General features: G+C 37.1%; 1 protein-coding gene across 1 annotated transcript in view; it reads left to right on the top strand.

Moving 5' to 3' along the window:
- The window catches only part of HEPH (hephaestin), a 187,536-nt gene that overhangs the window by 19,625 nt on the left and 145,184 nt on the right, over positions 1-22,727 (top strand). Inside the window, exons 4-7 of the mRNA XM_055121165.1 lie at positions 11,234-11,416; positions 13,417-13,671; positions 16,654-16,822; positions 17,883-18,019. Coding sequence (XP_054977140.1) covers positions 11,234-11,416; positions 13,417-13,671; positions 16,654-16,822; positions 17,883-18,019 — 744 coding nt within the window. The remainder of the gene's footprint in view (positions 1-11,233; positions 11,417-13,416; positions 13,672-16,653; positions 16,823-17,882; positions 18,020-22,727) is intronic.

Below are 22,727 nucleotides of genomic sequence, written 5' to 3'. Positions count from 1 at the left end.
AGGATGCCCACTCTCACCACTTCTCTTTAATATAGTACTGGAAGTATTAGCAATAGCCATCAGGCAAGAAAAAGATATTAAGGGGATTCAGATCGGAAAGGAAGAAATCAAGCTCTCACTATTCGCAGACGATATGATACTATACCTAGAGAAGCCTAAAAGCTGTAGTAAGAAACTCTTAGAAACAATTGACCTGTACAGTAAAGTCACAGGCTATAAAATCAATACCTAAAAACCTATGGCCTTCCTATATTCAAACAATGAGACAGAGGAAAGGGACATAAAAACAGCAATCCCGTTCACAATTGTGCCCCAGAAAATCAAATACCTTGGAATCAGCTTAACTAAAGAAGTAAAAAAACCTCTACAAAGAAAACTATAAAACGCTACTCCATGAAATAAAAGAGGACATGAGGAAATGGAAACATATCCCTTGATCATGGATAGGGAGAATAAACATTGTCAAAATGGCAATACTCCCCAAAGCATCATATAGATTTAACGCGATCCCTATAAGGATACCCATGGCATTCTTCAAAGAAACGGATCAAGCAATCCTGAAATTTATATGGAACAATAAACGCCCACGGATAGCTAAAACAGTTCTTGGGGAAAAGATGATGGGAGGCATCACGCTCCCCAATCTTAAACTCTAATACAAAGCGGTAACAATTAAAACAGCATGGTACTGGAACAAAGGCAGAGCTGAAGACCAATGGAACAGGGTGGAATATCCCTACACACCACCTCAAATGTACGATCATCTAATCTTTGATAAGGGAGCAAGAGATGTGAAGTGGAGCAAGGAAAGCCTCTTTAACAAATGGTGCTGGCACAACTGGACATCCACGTGTAAAAGAATGGGCTTAGACCTCGACCTGACACCATGCACAAAAGTCAGATCAAAATGGATTAAAGACCTCAACATCAGACCACAAACCATAAGGTACATTGAAGACAAGGTCGGCAAAACCCTCCACAATATTGAAGATAAAGGTATCTTCAAAGATGGCACGGAACAAAGCAAGCTAAGCTAGTAGAAACAGAGATCAACAAATGGGACTACATTAAACTAAAAAGCTTCTGCACCGCAAAAGATACAGTGACCAGAATACAAAGACTATCTACTGAATGGGAAAGGATATTTACACAATACCCATCAGATAAGGGGTTGATATCAATGGTACATAAAGCACTGGTTGAACTCTACAAGAAGGAAACTTCCAACCCCATCAAAAAATGGGGCGAAGAAATGAACAGAAACTTTCCCAAGGAAGAGATACGAATGGCCAAAAGGCACATGAAAAAGTGTTCTACATCACTAATCATCAGAGAGATGCAGATCAAAACAACCATGAGATACCACCTCACACCACAGAGACTAGCACACATCCAAAAGAACAAAAGCAACCACTGTTGGAGAGGCTGTGGGGTGAAAGAGACCCTTCTACACTGCTGGTGTGAATGCCGACTGGTTCAGTCCTTTTGGAAAACAATATGGACGATTCTCAAAAAACTAGAGGTTGAGCTCCCATTTGACCCAGCAATACCACTGCTGGGAATATATCTCAGAAAAGCCAAAAAGTATAGTCGAAATGACATCTGCACTTATATGTTCATTGCAGCACTGTTTACAATAGCCAGAATCTGGAAAAAACCCGAGTGCCCTAGAACATATGACTGGTTGAAGAAAGTTTGGTACATCTATACAATGGCATACTATGCAGCTGTTAGAAAAAATGAGGTCATAAATTTTGCATATAAGTGGATCAGCATGGAAAGTATCATGCTATGTGAAATGAGTCAGAAAGAGAGAGACGGACATAGAAAGATTGCACTCATCTGTGGAATATAGAATAATAGACTAGGAGTCTAACATCCAAGAATAGTAGAAATAAGTACTAGGAGGTTGTCTCCATGGCTTGGAGGCTGATCTCTCATTCTGGGCAACTCAGAGAAGGGAACACCAAGTAAAATGTGGTCGGAGGTCATGTGGGGGGAGGGTGACTCGTGCCGAATGTAGACTAGCGACTGAACACAAGGGCCGCTCAACACCTTTATTGCAAATCACAATACCTAATCAGAGAGAGAGAACGAAAGGGAATACCCTGCCATAGTGGCAGTTTGGGGTGGGCGGAGAGGGGACTGTGGAGGGTGGGAGGGATGCTGAGTTTACTGGTGGTGGAGAATGGGCACTGGTGAAGGGATGGTTTCTCGAACTTTGTATGGGGGAAACATGAGCACAAAAATGTATAAATCTGTAACTGTACCCTCACGGTGATTCACTAATTTAAAAAAAAAATTAAAAAAGACCAGGTTGGCCCTCTTAGTATCTGACAACATAGATTATAGGCTGAAAAAGGTTAGAAGGCCATTTTTAAAATATGAATGTGTATGTATATCAAGATGAAATTGCATTCCTAAATGCATTGTTAGGATTGTCTAAGTATACTATCAAGTCATTGGCAAATAGTGAAAGCTTTTTTTTAATTTTTAAAATTTTATTGAATCACCATGAGATCGTTACAAGCTTTCATATTTGGGTTACAATCACAATAATCAAACACCCATCCCTCCAGTGCACCTTCCTCACCACCAATATCCCGGGTATACCCCCCTTTGCCACCCTCCCCCTGCCTCAATGGCAGACAATATTCCCCATACTCTCTACGTTTGGGCATTATAGCTTGCAACACAGACACTGAGAGGTCATCATGTTCGGTCTATTATGTACTTTCCGCATTCATCTCCCATCCCAAATGGTTCCTCCAGCCATCATTTTCTTAGTGATCCCTTCTCTATTCCATCTGCCTTCTCCCGTCCACTCATCAAGCGGTCTTCCAGCTATGGGGCAATCCCCCTGGCCCTTGTATCTATTGCCTTTCAGTGTCAGCCTCATGTGATGCTACCCTACTCTCCACAAATGAGTGCTGTCCCTCTATGTCTGTCCCTCTCTTTCTGAATAATTTCACTTAGCATGATACTCTCCATGTTTATCCATTTATATGCATATTTCATGACTTCATCTCTCCTAACAGCTGCATAGTATTCCATTGTGTTGATGTACCAAAGTTTCTTTAACCAGTCATCTGTTTTAGGACATTGGGTTGTTTCCATATTTTGGCTATTGTGAACAGTGCTGCAATGAATACATAGGTACAGATGTCATTTCTACTGTGCTCTTTTGCATCCTCGGGATATATTCCCAGAAGAGGTATTGTGGGATCATATGGAAGCTCAATTTCTAGTTTTTGAAGGACTAGAAATTTTGTCCATTATTGTTTAAGTCATGAAAGCTTTACTTCTTCACTTTCTATCTGGATACTGTTGATATCTTTTTTTCTGGCATAACTGCTATGGCAATAACATTCAATACTCTATTGAATAGAACTTGTTAGAGTGACACCCTAGTCATGTGTCTGATCTTAGAGGGAAGGCTTTTAATTTTTCCCATTGAGAATAATGCTTGCTGCAGGGTTGATGTAAATGGTTTTGACTATAATGAGGAAAGTTCATTCAACTCCCATTTTGTTGAGAGGTTTTATTTTTATCATGAATTGGTGTTGGATCTTGCCAAATGCTTTCTCTACATATATTGATTTTATCTTTTCATTTCTTGACATGGTGTATTATGTTGATTGACTTATGAGTGTTAAACCATCCTTCCATCTCTGGGATCAATCCAACTTAGTCATGGTATAGGATCTCTTTGATGAATTGTTGGATTCTATCTACTAGGATTTTGTTGAGGATCCTTGCATTTGTGTTCATTAGAGATATTGGCTGGTAATTCTCTTTATTTGTAGTGTCTCTGTCTCTTTGTTTTGCCCAGCTGATATTTGCCTCACAGAAATGGTTTAGGAGTGTTTCTATTTCTTCAATTTCTTTGGAAGAGCTTGAAAATGATTGGCAGTATCTCCTCCTTAAAAGTTTGAGTGAAAACTTAACTCGTGAGTTACAACTGAGCCTGGTCTTTTGTTTTGGGGAGGACATTTTGACTACCATTTCAATATCCTCAATAGTGACAGTGATAGTGATAGTTCACATATTCAAAATATTCTTGTTTTAGCCTTGGAAGTTGTATGAATCAAGGAATTTATCCATTTCTTCTAGGTTTACCTCTTTCATGGAAAGAAGATTCTCAACATAATCTCTGATGATCCATTGAGCTTCTGTGGTTTGTCTTATGATGTACTCTGTTTCTTTTCTGATTTAGTTTATTAGGGTTCTGGCATTCTCTTTTTGAGTCTTGCTAGTGTTTAATTGACCTGTTATTTCATTTCAAAGAATGAGTTCTTGGTTTCATTTATCATTTGGACTGTTTATTTTTGCATTACAGCTCATTAACTTCTGCTATAAGTTTTATTATTTTCCTCATTCTTCCTGGTTTGGGTTCATTTTGTAGGTCATTTTTCAAGATTTTAATATGTGGATTCAAGTTACTTATGAGAGCCCTTTCTTCCTTTCTGATGTATGCTTGAGAAGGTACAAAATTTCCTCTTAACACTGCATTTGTTGTGTACCACAAGTTCTGGTCACTCATTTTCTCACTGTCATTTTTCCCCAAGAATATTTTTATTTGTTCTTTGATTTCCTCTTTAACACACTGTCCATTCAGTCATGGGCTGTTCAATTTCTATGTGCTTCATTAGATTCTAGTTTCGGTGTGTGATTAACTTATGTTTTCAGTGACTCATACATGCTCCAAAAACAGTTAATATAATTTCTGTCTTCCTAATATTATGGAAGTATTTTGTGGCCATTATGTGGTCTATCTTGGAGAATATACCATGAGCACTGGAGCAGAATGTATATTTAGCTTTTGGCAGATTAAAATCCCTGTATATATCTACTATCCCCCTCTCTTCCATTTCAAAGCCAGTATTTCCTTGCTGGCTTTTCCTTGCTGAGTTTTAGTTTTATTGGTCTATCAAAGGTTGACAAGGCATTGTTGAAGTCTCTACTATTGTCTTGCTGTCAATGTCTTTCTTCAAGTTTATTATTAGTTGCTATTATTAGTTCTGCATGTCTATTTTTAAGTATTTTGCAGGTCCCTCATTGGGTGCATATTCATTTAGGTGTGTAATTTCTTCTTGGTTTACATATACCTTGATTATTAATAAATGACCTTCACTGTCTTTTCTAACGTTTTTCAGCCTGAATTCTCTGTTGTCAGGTACTAGTATGGCAACCATGGCCTTTTTGAAGAAGTTATTTGCTTGAATAACTTTTTTCTACCTTTCTCTTTGAGTCTCTTTGCTCCAATCATTCACTCATTCACATGTGTATCTTCTAGGCAACAAAATGTTGGATTCAATATTTTATTCTATTTTGCTACCATGTATTTTTGATAGGTGTGTTTATCATTGACATACATAGAGAATATTGTCATGTGGTTTTGAGCCATCTTTCTTTAGACTATCGTTTTGTTTGTTGGGGTTTTCTTGCCTTACATTGAGTATTTCTTTCAAAATTGGTTTTGTGTATATGAAGTTTCTGAGCTGTTGTTTATCCATGAATTTGTGTGTCATTCCTTCAAATCTGAATGAGAATCTAGCTGGGTAAACATTCTTTGTGAAGCCCATTACATTAAGTATCTTGATTACATCCTACCTTTGTCAGGCCCAGAAAGTTTCATTGGATAGTTCTGCTGTGAATCTAGGGATGTTGCTTTGTATAAAATTTCCTTCTTTGATCTTGATAATTTCAGTATTGAATCTATAGTGTTCATTATTCTGATTAAGATATGTCTTGGAGTCCCTTCAGGCTTCTTAGATCAGGAAGTCTGCGTTCTCCAGATCTGGGAACTTTTTAGCAAAGATGTCTTTAACTATTACTACCTCTTAGGGGTCACTTTCCTGTCCTTCTGGGTCTCCAAAGATCTTCATGCTGTTCATCTTGAATTCATCTTATATAAATGCTTTGCTCTTGATTTATTTTGAGGACTTTTTCCATCTTTTGCTCTTTCTGGTGGTTTTCTGCAGCTCATCCTCAATCTCATTGGTTCTGTTTTCAGCTGTTGTTACTCTACTGTTGAGGATATCTATTGATATTTCATTTTATCTGCTGAAATTTTCAATGTAATTTCTGTTTGTTATTTCTAGTTTTCTTATTTCTGCTCTCATTGCCTCCTGTATTTTGTTGTCAGTCTATTCGACTGTTTCTCTAATATCCTTCTGTATTTCACTGGATGGCCATTCCATTATTTCTTTGAGCGCATTAAACATCCTCACTCTTTCTTCTCTGAATTCTTTATAAGAGAGATTATGTATGTAGGAATTCCTTTTTGAGGCTTCGGGACTTCTATCTTATCTACTTCTTGTTGCAGGGTTCTGTGCTGTTTACTCATGTTGCCTATGGTAATCTGCAGTTGGCTCTTTCTAATACATTATCAGCTCCCCCTCACTTAGAAAAAGGGTATCTGGGGAAACATGCTAAGTGGTGGTCTCTTCTTTTCCTGAATAGGATATGATGTGGAAAATTAACTAGTGACCATCTGAGTGGATGTCTCTTCAAAAATCACACTTACATTTGGGAGAGGCCAGACATTAGGGTCCTGCAGCCACCATAACATGGCAGTTTTCTCCCTGATGACTAGCGATGTGGAGCATTTTTCATGTGCCTTTTGGCCATTTGTATTAATTTTTTGAGAAAATTTCTGTTCATTTCTTCTCCCCATTTTTTGATGGGGTTGGAGGTTTCTTTCTCATACAATTCTACTGGTGTCTTGTATATCCTGGATATTAATCCCTTACCAGATGGATATTGGGTAAATATTCTTTCCCATTTTCTGGGCTCTCTTTTTATTAATCAAAGGATATGTACAGCAGGAAGAAATCACACCCCTAAATGTGTATGCACCCAATTAGGGACCAGCTAAAAACCTCAACAGCTGCTAACAGACCTTAAGAAGGACATTGTGGGCAACACAATAGTAGTTGGAGACTTCAACATCGCGCTATCACCTCTGGACAGATCAAGAAGATTAAAACTCACCAAGGAAATACTGTCTTTCAAGGAATAAATAGAAGATAAAGGTCTAATAGATCTATACAGGGCTCTACATTAAAAAAAGGAATATACATTCTTTTCCAGTGCACATGGAACATTTTCCAGAATAGACCATGCGCTGGGCCACACAACATACCTCAACAGAATCAACAAAATAGACATTGTACCAGCTATCTTTTCAGACCATGATGCACTGAAGATAGAAGTCAATCATGGACAGATGCAGAAAACCATTCTGTGGGCTCACTCTATGTTTTGGTCACTGTTTCTTTTGAAGTGCTGAAGCTTCTTAGCTTGATGTATTCCTATTTCTTTATGTTTGCTTCCACTTGCATGGGCAGTGCTGTTTCATCCTTAAAGATGCTTTTAGCTTCAATGTCATGAGAGTTATGACTATATTTTCTTCTATGTACCTTATAGATTCATGGCTGATATTGAGGTCTCTAATCCACTTTGATCTGACTTTTGTGCCTGGCATTAGACAGAGGTCAGAGATCATTTTTTTGCAGAGAGCTACCTAGTTTTCTCAGCACTACTTTTTGAAGAGGCTTTCCTTGTTCCACTTTGCATTTGTTGCTCCTTTGTCAAAGATTAAGTGGCCATATATCTGGGGTTCTGTGACAGGATATTCAACTCTGTTCCATTGGTCTGCAGGTCTGTTTTTATCCCAATACCATGCTGTTTTAATAACTACTGCTTTGTAGTAGAGTTTGAAGTTGGGGAAGGTGAGGCCACCCATCTTCTATTTTCCAAGGAATGCTTCAGGTATTCGTGGGAGTTTATTGTTCCATATGAATTTCAGGAGTGTTTTGTCTATTTCTTTGAAAAATGTCATGGGTATCCTGATAGGAGATATCATGAGATAACAATGAGATATCATCTCACACCACGGAGACTGGCACACATTCAAAAGAACAAAAGCAACCAGTGTTGGCGTGGATGTGGGGGAAAAGGGACGCTCTTTCACTGTTGGTGGGAATGTTGACTGGTCCAGCCTTTCTAGAAAACAATATGAACAGTCCTTCAAAAACTAGAAATTGAGCTTCCATATGACCCCACAATGCCACTTTTGGGAATATATCCCGATGATACTAAAAAGAAGAGTAGGAATGACATCTGTACCTATATATTCATTGCAATATTGTTCACAATAGCCAAAAATCTGGAAGTAACCCAAGTGCCCTAAAACAGATGACTGGTTATAGAAACTTTGGTACATCTACACAATGAAATACTATGCAACTGTTAGGAAAGATGAAGTCATGAAATTTGTTTATAAATGGATAGACATGGAGAGGATTATGCTAAGTGAAATGAGTCAGAAAGAGAGGGACAGACATAGAAGGACTGCACTCATTTGTGGCGTGTAGAATAACATCACATGAGGCTGACACCTAAGGACAGTAGATACAAGGGCCAGGAGGATTGCTCCACAGCTGAAAGACTGCTTCATGAGTGCAGGGGAGAAGGCAGATGGAATTGAGAAGGGATCCCTAAGAAAATGATGGCTGGAGGAACCAGTTTTTGATGGGAGATGCCTGCCGAAAGTAGATAATGGATCAAACATGATGACCTCTCAGTGTCTGTGTTGCAAGCCATAATGACCCAAAATATAGAGAGGTTATGGGGAATTTTGTTTGCCACAGAGGCAGGAGGATGGTGGGAAAGGGGGGGGGTATAACCGGGATATTGGTGGTGAGGAATGTGCACTGGTGGAGGGGTAGGTGTTTGATCATTGTGAGATTGTAACTCAAATATGAAAGCTTGTAACTATCTCACGGTGATTCAATAAAATAATATTAAAAAATAAAACATGGCAGTTTTGTATGAAACTACCTGCAGATTTCCAACCACAAGGAAATCGTTTTTAAAAAAAATCACATATGGATGTAGGATTTTTTTAACCTTTCCTTTTATTGATGTAGTATATTTTTATTTGATTTGAATATAGTTACTGTTCTTGCATTTCTGGGGATGAATCTCACTTAATTTTGGTGATTACTTTCTTTCATATGCTACTGGATTTTGTTAGCTAAAATTTTGTTGAGGATTTTTGCATCAATGTTCATCAAGGAGATTTATGGTCTGACCTTGGACTCTGGGGTCAACGGGACCCAGGAGCAGAGATCCTCTGCCCTTTTCCCTTAGTCTCCTGTGACCCAGGGGTCACTTCCATAAGTCACCTCCTACCGGTGCCAGATAATCTCGTCATCGGCCACCATCCTGATCACATGACGTTTTAAAAGTGTCTCTGTCTGCTTTGGTTATCAGTGTAAAGTTAGCTGTATAAATTGTATTTGGAAGGATTCTGGTTCTTCGATAATTTGGAAGAACATAATGATAAATAGTAATTATTCTGTAAAGGTTTGATAAAACTCTCTAGTAAACCCTTTTTCTGAGGAAATATGTTTTAAAAGAAATTATCAACTATGATTTTAAATTCCTTGCTGGTGACTGGCCTATTCAGGCTTTCTATTTCATCCTCATTCACTTTTGGGAGATTACATTTTCTAAAAATATATCCATTTATTCTAGCTTAACAGAGTAGATTTGTTCATAGTAAGCTCTCTTGTTTCTTGCATTTCTGATGGTCCTGCTTTAATTTTTCCTTTTCAGGCTGATATGATTTATGACTGCACCTTTCCTTATTTTTCTCATGAGTCTCATCAAATGTTTGCCTTTCTTGTGTATTCTTTAGAAAAGCCAGTTCCTGGTTTCAGTAATTCTTTGTATTGCTTTCTTTGTTATTATAGCATTGATTTCTACTCTGGTTTAAAATACCAAATTATAATTAGTAATTTTGGTTGTCAATTTATATTAAGGCTAAGTTGTGTGGCTTAAAAGTAGATAAAGTTGAAAGTGTTCTCATCAGAATTTAGGGAGAATAGTAGACTTGGCTAGGAAATAAAGTTGAATGTATTTTCATGCTTGAAGACTTATATGACAATTTTAAAGCCCAAGTTAAATACATGACAAGAAATGATGGAAAGGAATATTACAAATATATATTCCCCACCATTTGATCTTAAGTAAAAACACACTTGTGATGTTATGTCAAGAATTTGGAATACATAGATTAGCAGTATAATGTCCTATTTGATTTTTGTTGCTAAGACTCCTAAGGCTATCTCTCTTTCTACCCCTTTCTTATGAGTACCCTTTGTTGCTTACTATTGCTGTTAAAAGGAAATTCTTTCTTTTTCATTTTTAAATTAGTGAATCACTGTGAGGGTACAGTTACAGATTTATACATTTTTGTGCTCATGTTTCCCTCATACAAAGTTCGAGAACCCATCCCTTCACCAGTGCCCATTCTCCACCACAAATAAACCCAGCATCTCTCCCCCCACCCCAATCCCATCTCCCCCCACCCCACCCTGCCACTGTGGCAGGGTATTCCCTTTTGTCCTATGTCTCTAATTAGGTGTTGTGGTTTGCAATAAATGTGTTGAGTGTCCACTGTGTTCAGTCTCTAGTCTACATTCAGCATGCATCACTCTTCCCCCACGTGGCCTCCAACCACATTTTACTTGGAGTTCCCTTATCTACCTGAATTACCCCCTCCCCAGCATGTGAGGCCAGCTTCCAAGCCATGGAGTCAACCTCCTGGTACTTATTTCTACTATTCTTGGGTGTTAGTCTCCTACTCTGTTATTCTATATTCCACAGATGAGTGCAATCTTTCTATGTCTGTCTCTCTCTTTCTGACTCATTTCACTTAGCATGATACTTTGCACACTGATCCACTTATATGCAAAGTTCATGACCTCATTTTTTCTAACAGCTGCATAGTATACAATTGTATAGATGTACCAAAGTTTCTTCAACCAGTCATCTGTTCTAGGGCACTCGGGTTTTTTCCAGATTCTGACTATTGTAAATAGTGCTTCGATGAACATGTAAGTGCAGATGTCATTTCAACTATATATTTTTTGCTTCTCTGGGATATATTCCCAGCAGTGGTATTGCTGGGTCAAATGGGAGCTCAATTTCTAATTTTTTGAGAAGCGTCCATATTGTTTTCCAAAAGGGCTGAACCAGTCTGCATTCACACCAGCAGTGTAGAAGGGTCCCTTTCTCCCCACACCCTCTCCATCAGCGGTTGCTTTTGTTCTTTTGGATGTGTGCTAGTCTCTGTGGTTTGAGGTGGTATCTCATGGTTGTTTTGATCTTCATCTTTTCTAAAAGGGATTTCTTAAGGGCAGTTTTTTTCTTGTTCTAGGAACCCTGAATGGGAATTCTCCTCCTCAAAGAAAGGACATAGACCAAGATTTCTTTCTGCTATTCAGTGTCATAGATGAGAATCTTAGCTGGCATATTAATGAGAATATTGAATCTTACTGCTCAGACCCTGCTTCGGTGGACAAAGAAGATGAAGATTTTCAGGAGAGCAATAGAATGCATGGTAAATTGGGCAGAGATGGCTGTATCTTAATAGTGAACACTGTTGGGACATCTTCACAGAAACCATTAGTTGTTGGATTTTTCACTTACCTAGTTCTTTGTAATCACAAGAACCAGGAGTTATCAGTTTCCCGTTCCTATTTTTACTAATAAGTATAATGAAATTTAGCACAGCGGGTAAGGTGTTTGCCTTGCACGCAGCTGGCCTGGGTTCGATCTCTCCGCCCCTCTCAGAGAGCCTGTCAAGCTACTGAGAGTATCTTGCCCACATGGCAGAGCCTGGTAAGCTACCCGTGGTGTACTCAATATGCCAAAGAAAATAATAACAAGTCTCACAATGGAGATGTTACTGGTGTCCACTCGAGCAAATCGATGAGCAACAGGATGCCAGTGATACAGTGACAGGATTTCATTACAAATAGGGACTGCAGCAATAGCAAAGCGGGTAGGGTGTTTGCCTTGCACATGGCTGGCCTGGGTTTAATTCCTGGGTTCGATTCCTCCGTCCCTCTCGGAGAGCCCAGCAAGCTACTGAGAGTATCCCGCCCGCATGACAGAGCCTGACAAGCTCCCCAGGGCGTATTCAATATGCCAAAAACAGTAACAACAAGTTTCACAATGGTGACGTTACTGGTGCCCGCTCGAGCAAATCGATGAACAACGAAATGACAGTGCTACAGTACTACCTCTTGGTTTTCTGCACATCTTACATCTTACATCTTCATTACAAAGAGATGCTGACAGCTAAAATTCCAACCTTAATTTGTTTCATTGCATAGTCATTCTATTTTGTACCCTTTCTCCAAATATGAAATAGCTGAACCTGCTGATCCCAATGTCTATAAATAATACTTGACATTTATTCTTTCCCAAAAAGGTGCAACCTGAAAGGATTTTCCACTTTGTGGAGGAAAATTTGTGCGTGTGTGCGTGTGCGTGTGTGTGTGTGTGTGTGTGTGTGTGTGTGTGTGTGTGTGTAGGTTTATATCCAGTGATGTTCAGGGCTTAGATCTGGCTTTGCATTCAGAGATGACTTCTGATGGTGCTGGGTTCCATCAGAATCAATCCTAAGTTGGCCATGTGCAAGGCAAATGCTCTACTTGCTGTGCCATTGCTCTGGTTCTGAAAATATCTGTCTATAAAAGAACTGATAATTTTTACAAAATTAAAGACAAACTACAGACATAAAATTCCTAAGCCATGAGAATTAATTAACATTAGTGCTTGATGAAGCATTATTTTGCATTTGTTTCATCAATTAGGGAAGTAATTTTGTTACTTATGGTAGCACAAAGCCACATAGTTCCAAGGGTAAGTGAAAACTCAGAGGAAAAGTATAAGAAATTTGGACATTTCAAAAAGTCTCTTTGGTTTTATACATTCTCTTGTTATAAGTATGGTAATTATCTAACTTTATAATTTCCCTATTGCAAATGACCTGGAAGGAAAGAATGACTTATAAAATAAGCTTAATTCCTTAGATAACTTCCTCAAAGTACTGGACTGGAATGTTCTACCACTTTATAATTATCTTACCCAGGGAATGAAGTGACTTTATATTTATATTCTTTTTCTCCTTTTTCTTAAGATAAATTATCTTTTGTGGGGGATTTTTTTTGAGATTTAAATGGCATAATTTATTTGAAATGCTCTGTGTACTCTTTAAAACTTGATTTTTAAAACTTTATTTAATTTAATATAAACTTGTACTCTGAATGTCTAAACTCTTTTAGACAGGCTAATAAAACATCATACAAATAGTACATATTATTGTTAGACAGCTTCTCTGAGATCTAACATTATTGTTGTTAATTGTTAATTTAAAATGATATATGAAAACAATAAGTGATATATAACATACAACAATAAACAATTTTATGTATATAGCAATTACAATATACAGATTACAATATACAATCTGACAGTTTGAGCATTAAATGGCATAATTTATGCCAACAGGCCATCTTTCCTAATATTATTTTGGGGGACTTTCTTTTACAGCAATCAATGGTTTTGTCTTTGGGAATTTACCAGAATTGACCATGTGTGAACAAAGACCTGTAGCCTGGCACTTGTTTGGCATGGGCAATGAAGTTGATGTCCACACAGCTTTCTTTCATGGACAGATGCTGACCATCCGAGGCCACCACACTGATGTGGCTCATCTATTTCCAGCCACATTTTTGACGGCTGAGATGGTACCTCAGAAGCCTGGTATCTGGCTAATTAGCTGTCAAGTTAATAGTCATTTGCAAGGTAAGATCTTATATCTCTAACCCTGAAGGTATAGAAAGAAGGTGACAATAAAGAGACATCATTTGAGCTTATTGTCTAGAGTCTTAAATGTTTCTGATGAGATGTATATTAGAAATTAGGAATTGAGCAATAAATGACAAGCCTTATGGACCCAACATATTTCCTGCCTCAATCATTAACTTAAAGGGAAAACTTTGAGCACATGTCTCAGGGCTTCATGGTCCATATCTGTAAGACAGAATGGTTAGGAAAGGATAAGCAGACATTCTAAGTTGCTTTTTGGGAGCTAGGAATTCTAAAGAGCTAAGTATAGAAGCATTTGCAGCTGAATGAACAGGGGTGATTAAGATATTAATGAGGACTAATATTTTAACAAGATATCATGGAATATTGTGGAAAGGTGGTGACAATATAGATTTAACTTAATATCAAAAGAAATAGGTTTGTTTTTCAGCAGGTGAATATTTTAAGTAATGAAACAGTTCAATGAGGAATATCATAGGATGAGAAGGGACATATGAGTCAATGGAAGGAATATTAGGTAAGTGATTAGAAGATTTGGTATATAGTGGTCAGAGGGATCATATAATGCTTTGCATTAGACAGACCTGTTTTCTATCCCTGGCACCCCAAGTGGTCCTCTAAGCCAGCCAGGAGTAGTCCCTGAGAGCATTCAGGCTGAGCACTGCCAGTTATCACCTGAAAATAAAATAAAATAAAATAAAATAAAGAAATATTATTAAAGTTTCATGAAGAAAGGTATGTAAAGTTGTAAGAGCAACTGTTCATTTGAGGTTGGAGTAGAGGTAGAATCTGAAGTTTTAAATTTTAATGATTACCATAACTTTTTGTTCATAGTTTTATGATGAGTCTGGAGCCATCTGTCTAAGGTCCCTTTTCTCCAGATTCCTTTTAATAAAAGTGTTAAATAAATTGTCAGATACATTTTAAATACCAATTAAAAACATATTTAGATTGCCATTGAGATTTTTAATTAATTTCAGAATACCCATATTACTAGTTAATTTACATATCAAAAAGAGAAAAGCTTTAAGTGAATATACTTCCCATAAATTTTAGACTGCTAAGTGGACCTGACTGTATATTTGTACCAAGTGAAATTTCTAATAGCTTAATCCTTTTTAAGTCTTCTCATACATCTGTATAATATACTGCTACAGTAATACTTCTATTGTATTTATTGGTCTTCTTGAAATCATGAATAAGTTTTACTTAATATCTGGAAGCAAAATAGTTCTTTTTCCAGGCAAAGTGATATAGAATTTAGTTTGAAAAAGTGGATTGTTCAACTTTTCCCCCAGTGAGTTCTAACAAATGAGGAACTTGAGAAGCTTATATTTTATTTTATTTATTTTATTTTTAATTTTATTGATCACCATGAGATAGTTACAAGCTTTCATGTTTGGGTTACAATCTCACAATGACCATCCCTCCACCAGTGCACATTCCCCACCACCAATATCCCCGGTATACACCCTCCCCCTGCCTCTATGGCAGATAATATTCCTCATACTCTCTCTCTACTTTGGGGCATTATGGTATTCTAAAGTGATCCACTATCATTAGCAAAGTTCTTTGTAGCCTTTTCTGGGAATACAGAGATGAGAAAATCTCTAGGCTCTTCCTGGAACTATTTAAACTGAAAGAGACTTTAAGGACAATTAGTCTGCACATCAAAATCCAATTGGTACAAAAAGAGCAAAGACTGAGTATTTCACATAGCCAATCAGCTAGCACCATTAAAATATAAAGTTGTCACAGTTTCTGATTCTATTTTGTGCATGTTCCCTCTGTCTCAAGAACCAAAATAGTTTTCTCCTGGGCTGTCCTGGACACATGTTTGCAGTCTCATTTTTATATGAATAAATTATTAGTAAATGATTATTTGAAGCCTAATCTATTCCTCATATTCAGTCCTTCCCTGGGTGGACATTTGTACTTTAAGACCTAAACTGTTTTACCCAGGGAAATATCTCAACCTTGTGGTTTTTGTCAGAAAGATAATTTCCCTCAATAATAATTAAAAAAATAAATCTTGACATAATATGAGAACAAAATTAATAATATTCCTGAGTGAAGTTTCTGAGTTGTCAGGTAAACATAATACAATAAAACACATTAGCAGTATGCCTGAATGTAACATCTTTTATATTAAGAGGCACTATGAATCTTCATTTTTTCATAGAGTCACAACTCTGGTTTGGATCTTTATGTATAGAACATGTTTTACTATTTTAAGAAATATCCCATTTTACAGAAAGTGTGCTGCTCTGTTTAGATTTGATGCTCCTATTAACTCTGTCTAGTGGACTTCCTTATGCTTCTTATTTGAAAGACACAGTTTAATTGCAAACCACAATGCCCAAAATGGGGGAGGGAGAGGGAGAGAGAGAATGAGAGAGAGATATGCACCCATAGAGGATAGAAGCAGGTTGGGATGGGGCGGGAAGATAATGTCAGTGAAATTAATGACAATGGTGCTGGGAAGTGTACACTGGTGGACAGATGTGTGTTGGAACACTGTATGACTGAAATCTAATCATGAACAACTTTGTAAGTGTCTATCTCACAGTGATCCAATAAAAAAATTATAAAAAAGTAAAAGACAGTTTAAAGCTCTGGTCTAGAAAGTAACTTGTCTGAGTTTCTACTGATAGTGATATGGTTTCTATTTAAACTTGGTTATTCTGGCATCAAGTTCTTTTTTGTCTTGCTACAATATTTCAGAGACTGGAATGAGGATTTGGTAAATGAGAAATTGTGCTCATCAGGGATATATTACTAGACTTCCCTTTATCTTAACCAGACTCTTGAAAAATAAGCAAAAGTTACCGATTTAGGTAGGGGTATGAACATAGTGGAGAATATGAGGAGGGATCACTTAAAGGAGGAGGAGAGTCAGTCATCTGGGTAAAATACCTGTTGCATATAATAGGGCAAATCATTATATTCTTCTTCTAGGTGGCATGCAAGCACTCTACAAAGTCAAATCTTGCTCCATGAACCCTCCTGTGCACTTGCTCACAGGCAGAGTCCGGCAGTATTTCATTATGGCCCATGAGATTCAGTGGGACTATGGACCACTGGGACATGATGGGAGTACTGGGAAGAATTTGATGGAGCCAGGCAGGTAAGAGGCTTCATCTCCCTGGATCCAACCCAAAGTACCTCTAATAAATTGCTCACTTTACTTTTTGGTAGCATTGGTGTCTGACTGCAATTATTAATTTGTGATCTCTTTAGACATTGCTCTTAGGGCTATAGAAAGTTCTTTAGGGTTTACATAGGGTTAATATATCGTTTCATATGCCCAGCAAAAGATTCAAGCAGTTGAGACAGGTTCTACTATAGTTGCAGGTCACATTCATAAAAGAAGGTCCATGTAGGATGATATCAGTTGAAATAATATTTATCATCTATCCAACTTAAAAAATAACTTCACTATTTACTTCCTTACACCTTCATTTATTTCATGTAGTCAAGGATGTAAAAAGCACTCAAGAATAAAGGATGAGGGAAACTGACCTGCTTTATTGTCATCTCAGGCCTACCCTTTTAGTAATATTTCTCCAAATTCTGCTACCTTTGACAATATTCAGATATCTTCCAAGTAGAATGGAAGATTAAGATGCTAAGTCTTAAGTTATAACTCACTGGACTATATATAATATTAGGTTTAAGTATTTTACTGAATCAGCAATTTGTAGATGACTAGAAGAGTTTGAGGGGAATATATTAGGACACTCCTGAATTGCACTTGAATTTCAGGCTAGCTCCATAATATCTATATGGGCTGGCTTAGTGGTATTTTATTTTCAAGTGAGAACAGATCCAGAGTACCTGATGTTATGTATGAACCATTTGAGAACAGAACTGAACTTAGGTCTGTAATTTGTAAGAATGAATATTTCAGTCAATTATATATAACTCCCATCATAAAAAGTCCAGTGGTTGGTGGAGTTACTTTCTATGAAAATGAATCCCATGACCTTAGAAAGGCTGAAGCAGAAGCTTTGTGGCACTGATTAGTGGAATCATGAGAAGAGATTCAACAACAATACATCTAACTTCTAATTTAACCAGTAACAATAATCCTGAATGATTTCTAAAGTTGTTCCTAAAAATAAAAACCCATGGAATATGTTTTATACATAATGAATTCATGCAGCATTTGTCTCCTTATGTTATAGTGGCTCAAATAAATTCTTCCAGAAGAACTCCACTCGAATTGGGGGAAGTTACTGGAAAGTCCGATATGAAGCCTTCAAGGATGGGACATTCCAGGAGAAGTTGCAGCTTGAGGAAGATAAACATCTTGGAATTCTGGGTGAGGATTACTGAAATTATGAATTTCATTTACTAAGGCTAAAAAATGAGAAATTAGAAACTGGATTGTAGGCATAGTTCTAGATTAGCATTTTGAAAAGCGAAATCCAAATTATGAACATTCTTTGAAAAGAGAATATGCTATAAATGTGTTTGAAAAGCACAAGCACACCAGTTAAATAATGCTATTTGTTGAAAATATTTTTAGAGCCTTAGATTAATTTTCACTTAGCACAAATCTAGAACATGTTAAAGGATCTTTCTATATATACCTGATATTGTACATAATAGGATATATATGCACACACATATATAATCTTACATTTATTTAACTAATAAATGTTATTAAGTCAATGTCTTCTGGTACCATACTTGTAACATCACGTTTTTAGAATGACTCCTCTAGTTTTGTGTTAGTGTCTTTAATTTTCTTAATTGACATATGCTTGATTTTCTATAGTATATAATTTCAGACGTTGAGTTCTATGAGTTTGTATACATGTAACAGTTGCTATTCCTAACACCAAAGTTTTAGTGCTATTTCACAGTCAAAAATGATACCTCCACTCATTATCACACTTCCTCTCCATATTCACTCTAGTAAGGAGCATAGTTTTCACTGACTATAAAAGATATTATTTGTTGTTTTCTGTTTTAGTAATTCATATTCCACACTGAGTGAACTTTCACTTTGTACTTATTTATAATAACTAGTTTATATAATCGTCACTCTATCCATCTTGGCCCAAACACATAATTATATACAATTGCTATTGTATGTATATATACAACATACTATTTATATTATTGTGATTATTAGGCATTTTTAATCCAGTAATCTCTTTAAGGACATTTAGTTCTATTCACAGAGGAGTACAAATATCCAGTGGAATTTTTTTTAGATCATGTGTAATTTCCATTTTTAATTTTTGAAGTTATTTCTGTACCATTGTTCACACAGGCTGCATCAGTTTGCATACCCACTCGCTGTGCACAAAAGATTCTTTTTTTCTCCATATCTTTGTCAATACTTCTAGTTTTCAATATTTCTCATGTAGGCTACCTTCATGGTTGAATTTATCTATCACTGTGGTTTTATTTGCATTTTTCTGGTAATAAGTGATTAGCATTTTTTCACATTTCTGTGGGCCATCTTCTTAGGGAAACTTCGTTCATGGTATTTCCTATTTTATAATTGGATTGAATTTTTATGTTGGGGAGATTTGCCAATTCCCTATGAATTTTAGGTAATCTTTACAGATGTATGATGTGCAAATATATTATCTCAACTACTTGGATAATAATGGGCATTAGATATTCTTTAAAACCTTCTTTAAAGAATTTATTTACTGGAGAATTCACTTAGCTTTTTTTTCTTGGGAAGAATATTCTTTTATATTTGTAGTTGATCTGTCAAGTGTTCTATTCCAGTATGGGAAAGTTGGTCCATTTATTTTAGGGTTTCTAATTTGTTTGCATATAGATGTTAATGGTATTCTCTTGCGTGGTCATTGTATTTATATACATACTTTTATTTAATTCTTTTATCGGGATTTTCTTTTTTTTCTTGTTCAGCTAATTAATTATTTAACTATTTGATTAATTCTTTGAAAGAATTAGATCTTTGTTTTACTGTTTTGGTCACTGTTTCTTTTGAAGTGCAGAAGCTTCTTAGTTTGATGTAGTCCCATTTGTTTGTTTGCTTCCACTTGCATGGTCAGTGCTGTTTCATCCTTAAAGATGCTTTTAGCTTCAATGTCATGGAGAGTTATGACTACATTTTCTTCTATGTACCTTATAGATTCATGGCTGATATTGAGGTCTTTAATCAAATTTGATCTGACTTTTTTGCCTGTCCTTAGAGGTCAGAGTTCATTTATTTTTTTTGCAGGTAGCTATCCAGTTTTCCCAGCACCACTTCTTGAAGAGATTTTCCTTGTTCCAATTTGAATTTCTTGCTCCTTTGTCAAAGATTAAGTGGCCATATATTTGGGGTTCTGTGACAGGATATTCAACTCTGTTCCATTGGTCTACAGGTCTGTTTTTATCTCAATACCATGCTGTTTTAATTACTACTACTGGGTAGTATAGTTTGAATTTGGGAAAGGTGACACCACCCATCTTCTATTTTCCAAGGATTGCTTTAGGTATTTGCGGGGGTTTATTGTTCTATAAAAATTTCATGAGGGTTTTGTCTATTTCTTTGAAAAATGTCATGGGTATCCTGATAGGGATGGCATTAAATTTGTATAGTGCTTTGGGCAGTATTTGGGCAGTATCCTGTCAACAGCCAGCATCCAGAGACTTAAAAACAAGCTCCTGGAAGAGAGCGACACAGAGAGTCTCTTGCTTGCGGGCCTGGCTGTCTTTCCTCGGAGGGGATGGGCTCCAGCTTTCCTCCCCACCCCGAGCAGAGCTCCCAGTGGCTGAAGACCTCCGGAGCCTAGCCACAGCCATGCTCAAGGCCCCTCTCCACACGTTCGGACGAACCTCACACATGAAGGAACCGGCAGAGGAACCCAGGTGTGTGGGACCCAGGGCTGAGACCTAGAAGGCTGCTCAGATCGGGACTGAGCCTGCTCTGGCCAGATTTACCATCTCCCGGTAGCTAGGTGGTCACACCCAGGGATTGCCCCCCGGCGCCGTGTAATCCTGTCAATGGCCAGCATCCAGAGACTTAAAAGCAAGCTCTCAGATATCTTATAGCCTCCTTCTCCCTCCGAGAGAACCTGGCAAACTACTGGGAGTTTCCTGCCCACATGGGAGAGCCTCGCAAGGTCCCCATGGTGTATTCATATGCCAAAAGCAGTAACAAGCTGGGTCTCATTCCCCTGACCCTGAAAGAGCCTCCAGTACGGTATCGTTAGAATGAGTAGAAAGAGGCTTCTAAAATCTCAAGGCTTGGACAAATGGAGACTTACTGACACTGCTCGAAAACGGGATGATGATGATGATGATGATGATGAAGAAAGCCATGGACTTTTAGGTGTTGATTTTGTAGCCTGCCACTTTACTATATGAACCTATTGTTTCTAGGAGCTTTTCTGTAGTGTTTAGGGTTTTCCAGGTATAGTATCATATCATCTGAAAATAGTGATAACTTGACCTCTTCCTTTCCTATCTGTATGCCCTTGATAACTTTTTCTTGTCTAACTGCTATGGCCAGGACTTTCAGTACAATATTGAATAGGAGTGGTGAAATCGGGCAACCTTGCCTTGTGCCCAATCTTAGAGGGAAGGCTTTTAGTTGTGCCCATTGAGAATGATACTTGCCGTGGGCTTTTGGTAGATGGCTTTAACTATATTGAGGAAAGTTCCTTCGATGCCCATTTTGCTGAGAGTTTTCATCATAAATGGGTGCTGAATCTTGTCAAATGCTTTCTCTGCATCTATTGATATGATCATGTGGTTTTATTATTTCTTTTGTTGATATGATGAATTTTGTTGATTGACTTGCAAATGTTAAACCATCCTTGCATCCCTGGGATGAATCCTACTTGGTTATGGTGTATGATCTTTTTGATGAGTTGTTGGATCCTATTTGCTAATATTTTGTTGAGGGTCTTTGCATCTGTGTGATATCGGTCTGTAATTCTCTTTTTTTGTGTTATCTTTGTCTGCTTTTGGTATCAGGGTGATATTTGCTTCAGGGAAACTGTTTGGAAGTGTTTTTGATACTTCAATTTACTGGAAAAGCTAAAAGAGGATTGGGAATAAGTCCTCTTTAAAGGTTTGGAAGAATTCACTAGTGAATCCATCTGGGCCAGGACTTTTGTGCTTGGGGAAAATTTTTATTACCGTTTCAATTTCCTTGATAGGTGATAGGTCTGTTTAGGTATTCCAGGTCCACTTGGTTCAGCCTTGGGAGGCTATGGAATTCCATGGTCTAGGATTTATCCATTTCATCAAGGTTTTTGTGTTTTGTGGCATAAAGATTGTCAAAGTAATCTCTGAGGATCCTTTGAATTTCTGTAATTTCTGTTGTGATGTCCCGTTTTTCATTTCTCATTCGGCTTATTAGGGTTTTCTCTCTCCCCCTTTTTTTTTTGAGTCTTGCTAGAGGTTCATCGATCTTGTTTATTTTCTCAAAGAACCAGTTCTTGGTTTCATTGGTCTTTCGGATTGTTTTTTTTGGTTTCCATATCATTAATTTCTGCTCTGAGTTTTATTATTTCCTTCCTCCTGTTCGGGTTGGGCTCATTTTGTTGGTCATTCTCCAAGCTCTTAAGCTATTACGTTAGGTTACTTATGTGGGCTTGCTCCTTTTACCTGAAGAATGCTTGTAGAGCTATTGTCTATTGAATTCAGTGTCAGAAGGTTTGTGAATTTTGCTGACCTTTAATTTTGTGCATAGTTGTTGATAAAAGTTACGACTTCTGTTCTATTATTCCCTTAATCAATAATAATAACCTTCTCTGTCTCAAATTATTTTCTTTAAGTGAATGATATTTTCTTTGATATAACTATGGTTACTCGAATTTTTCAACAGGTATATATATATATCTATATTAAATAAATATATATAAAGTTGTCATATATAACATATTTATGTTTACTTAAACATATATTTATGTTCATATATTTACAGCCCATAAAACAATGTTTTTAAATTTAAATTTTATTTTCCCCTTACACTTTATATAAACACTGTGGCTTACAGAGTTGGTTATGATGATTTGTAACAGGCTTTCAATATTTCAACACCTTCC

This window comes from Sorex araneus, chromosome X (assembly GCF_027595985.1).
Source record: "Sorex araneus isolate mSorAra2 chromosome X, mSorAra2.pri, whole genome shotgun sequence".
In the NCBI taxonomy this organism is placed as follows: Eukaryota; Metazoa; Chordata; class Mammalia; order Eulipotyphla; family Soricidae; genus Sorex; species Sorex araneus.
This window is presented reverse-complemented; position numbering and strand designations above follow the sequence as displayed.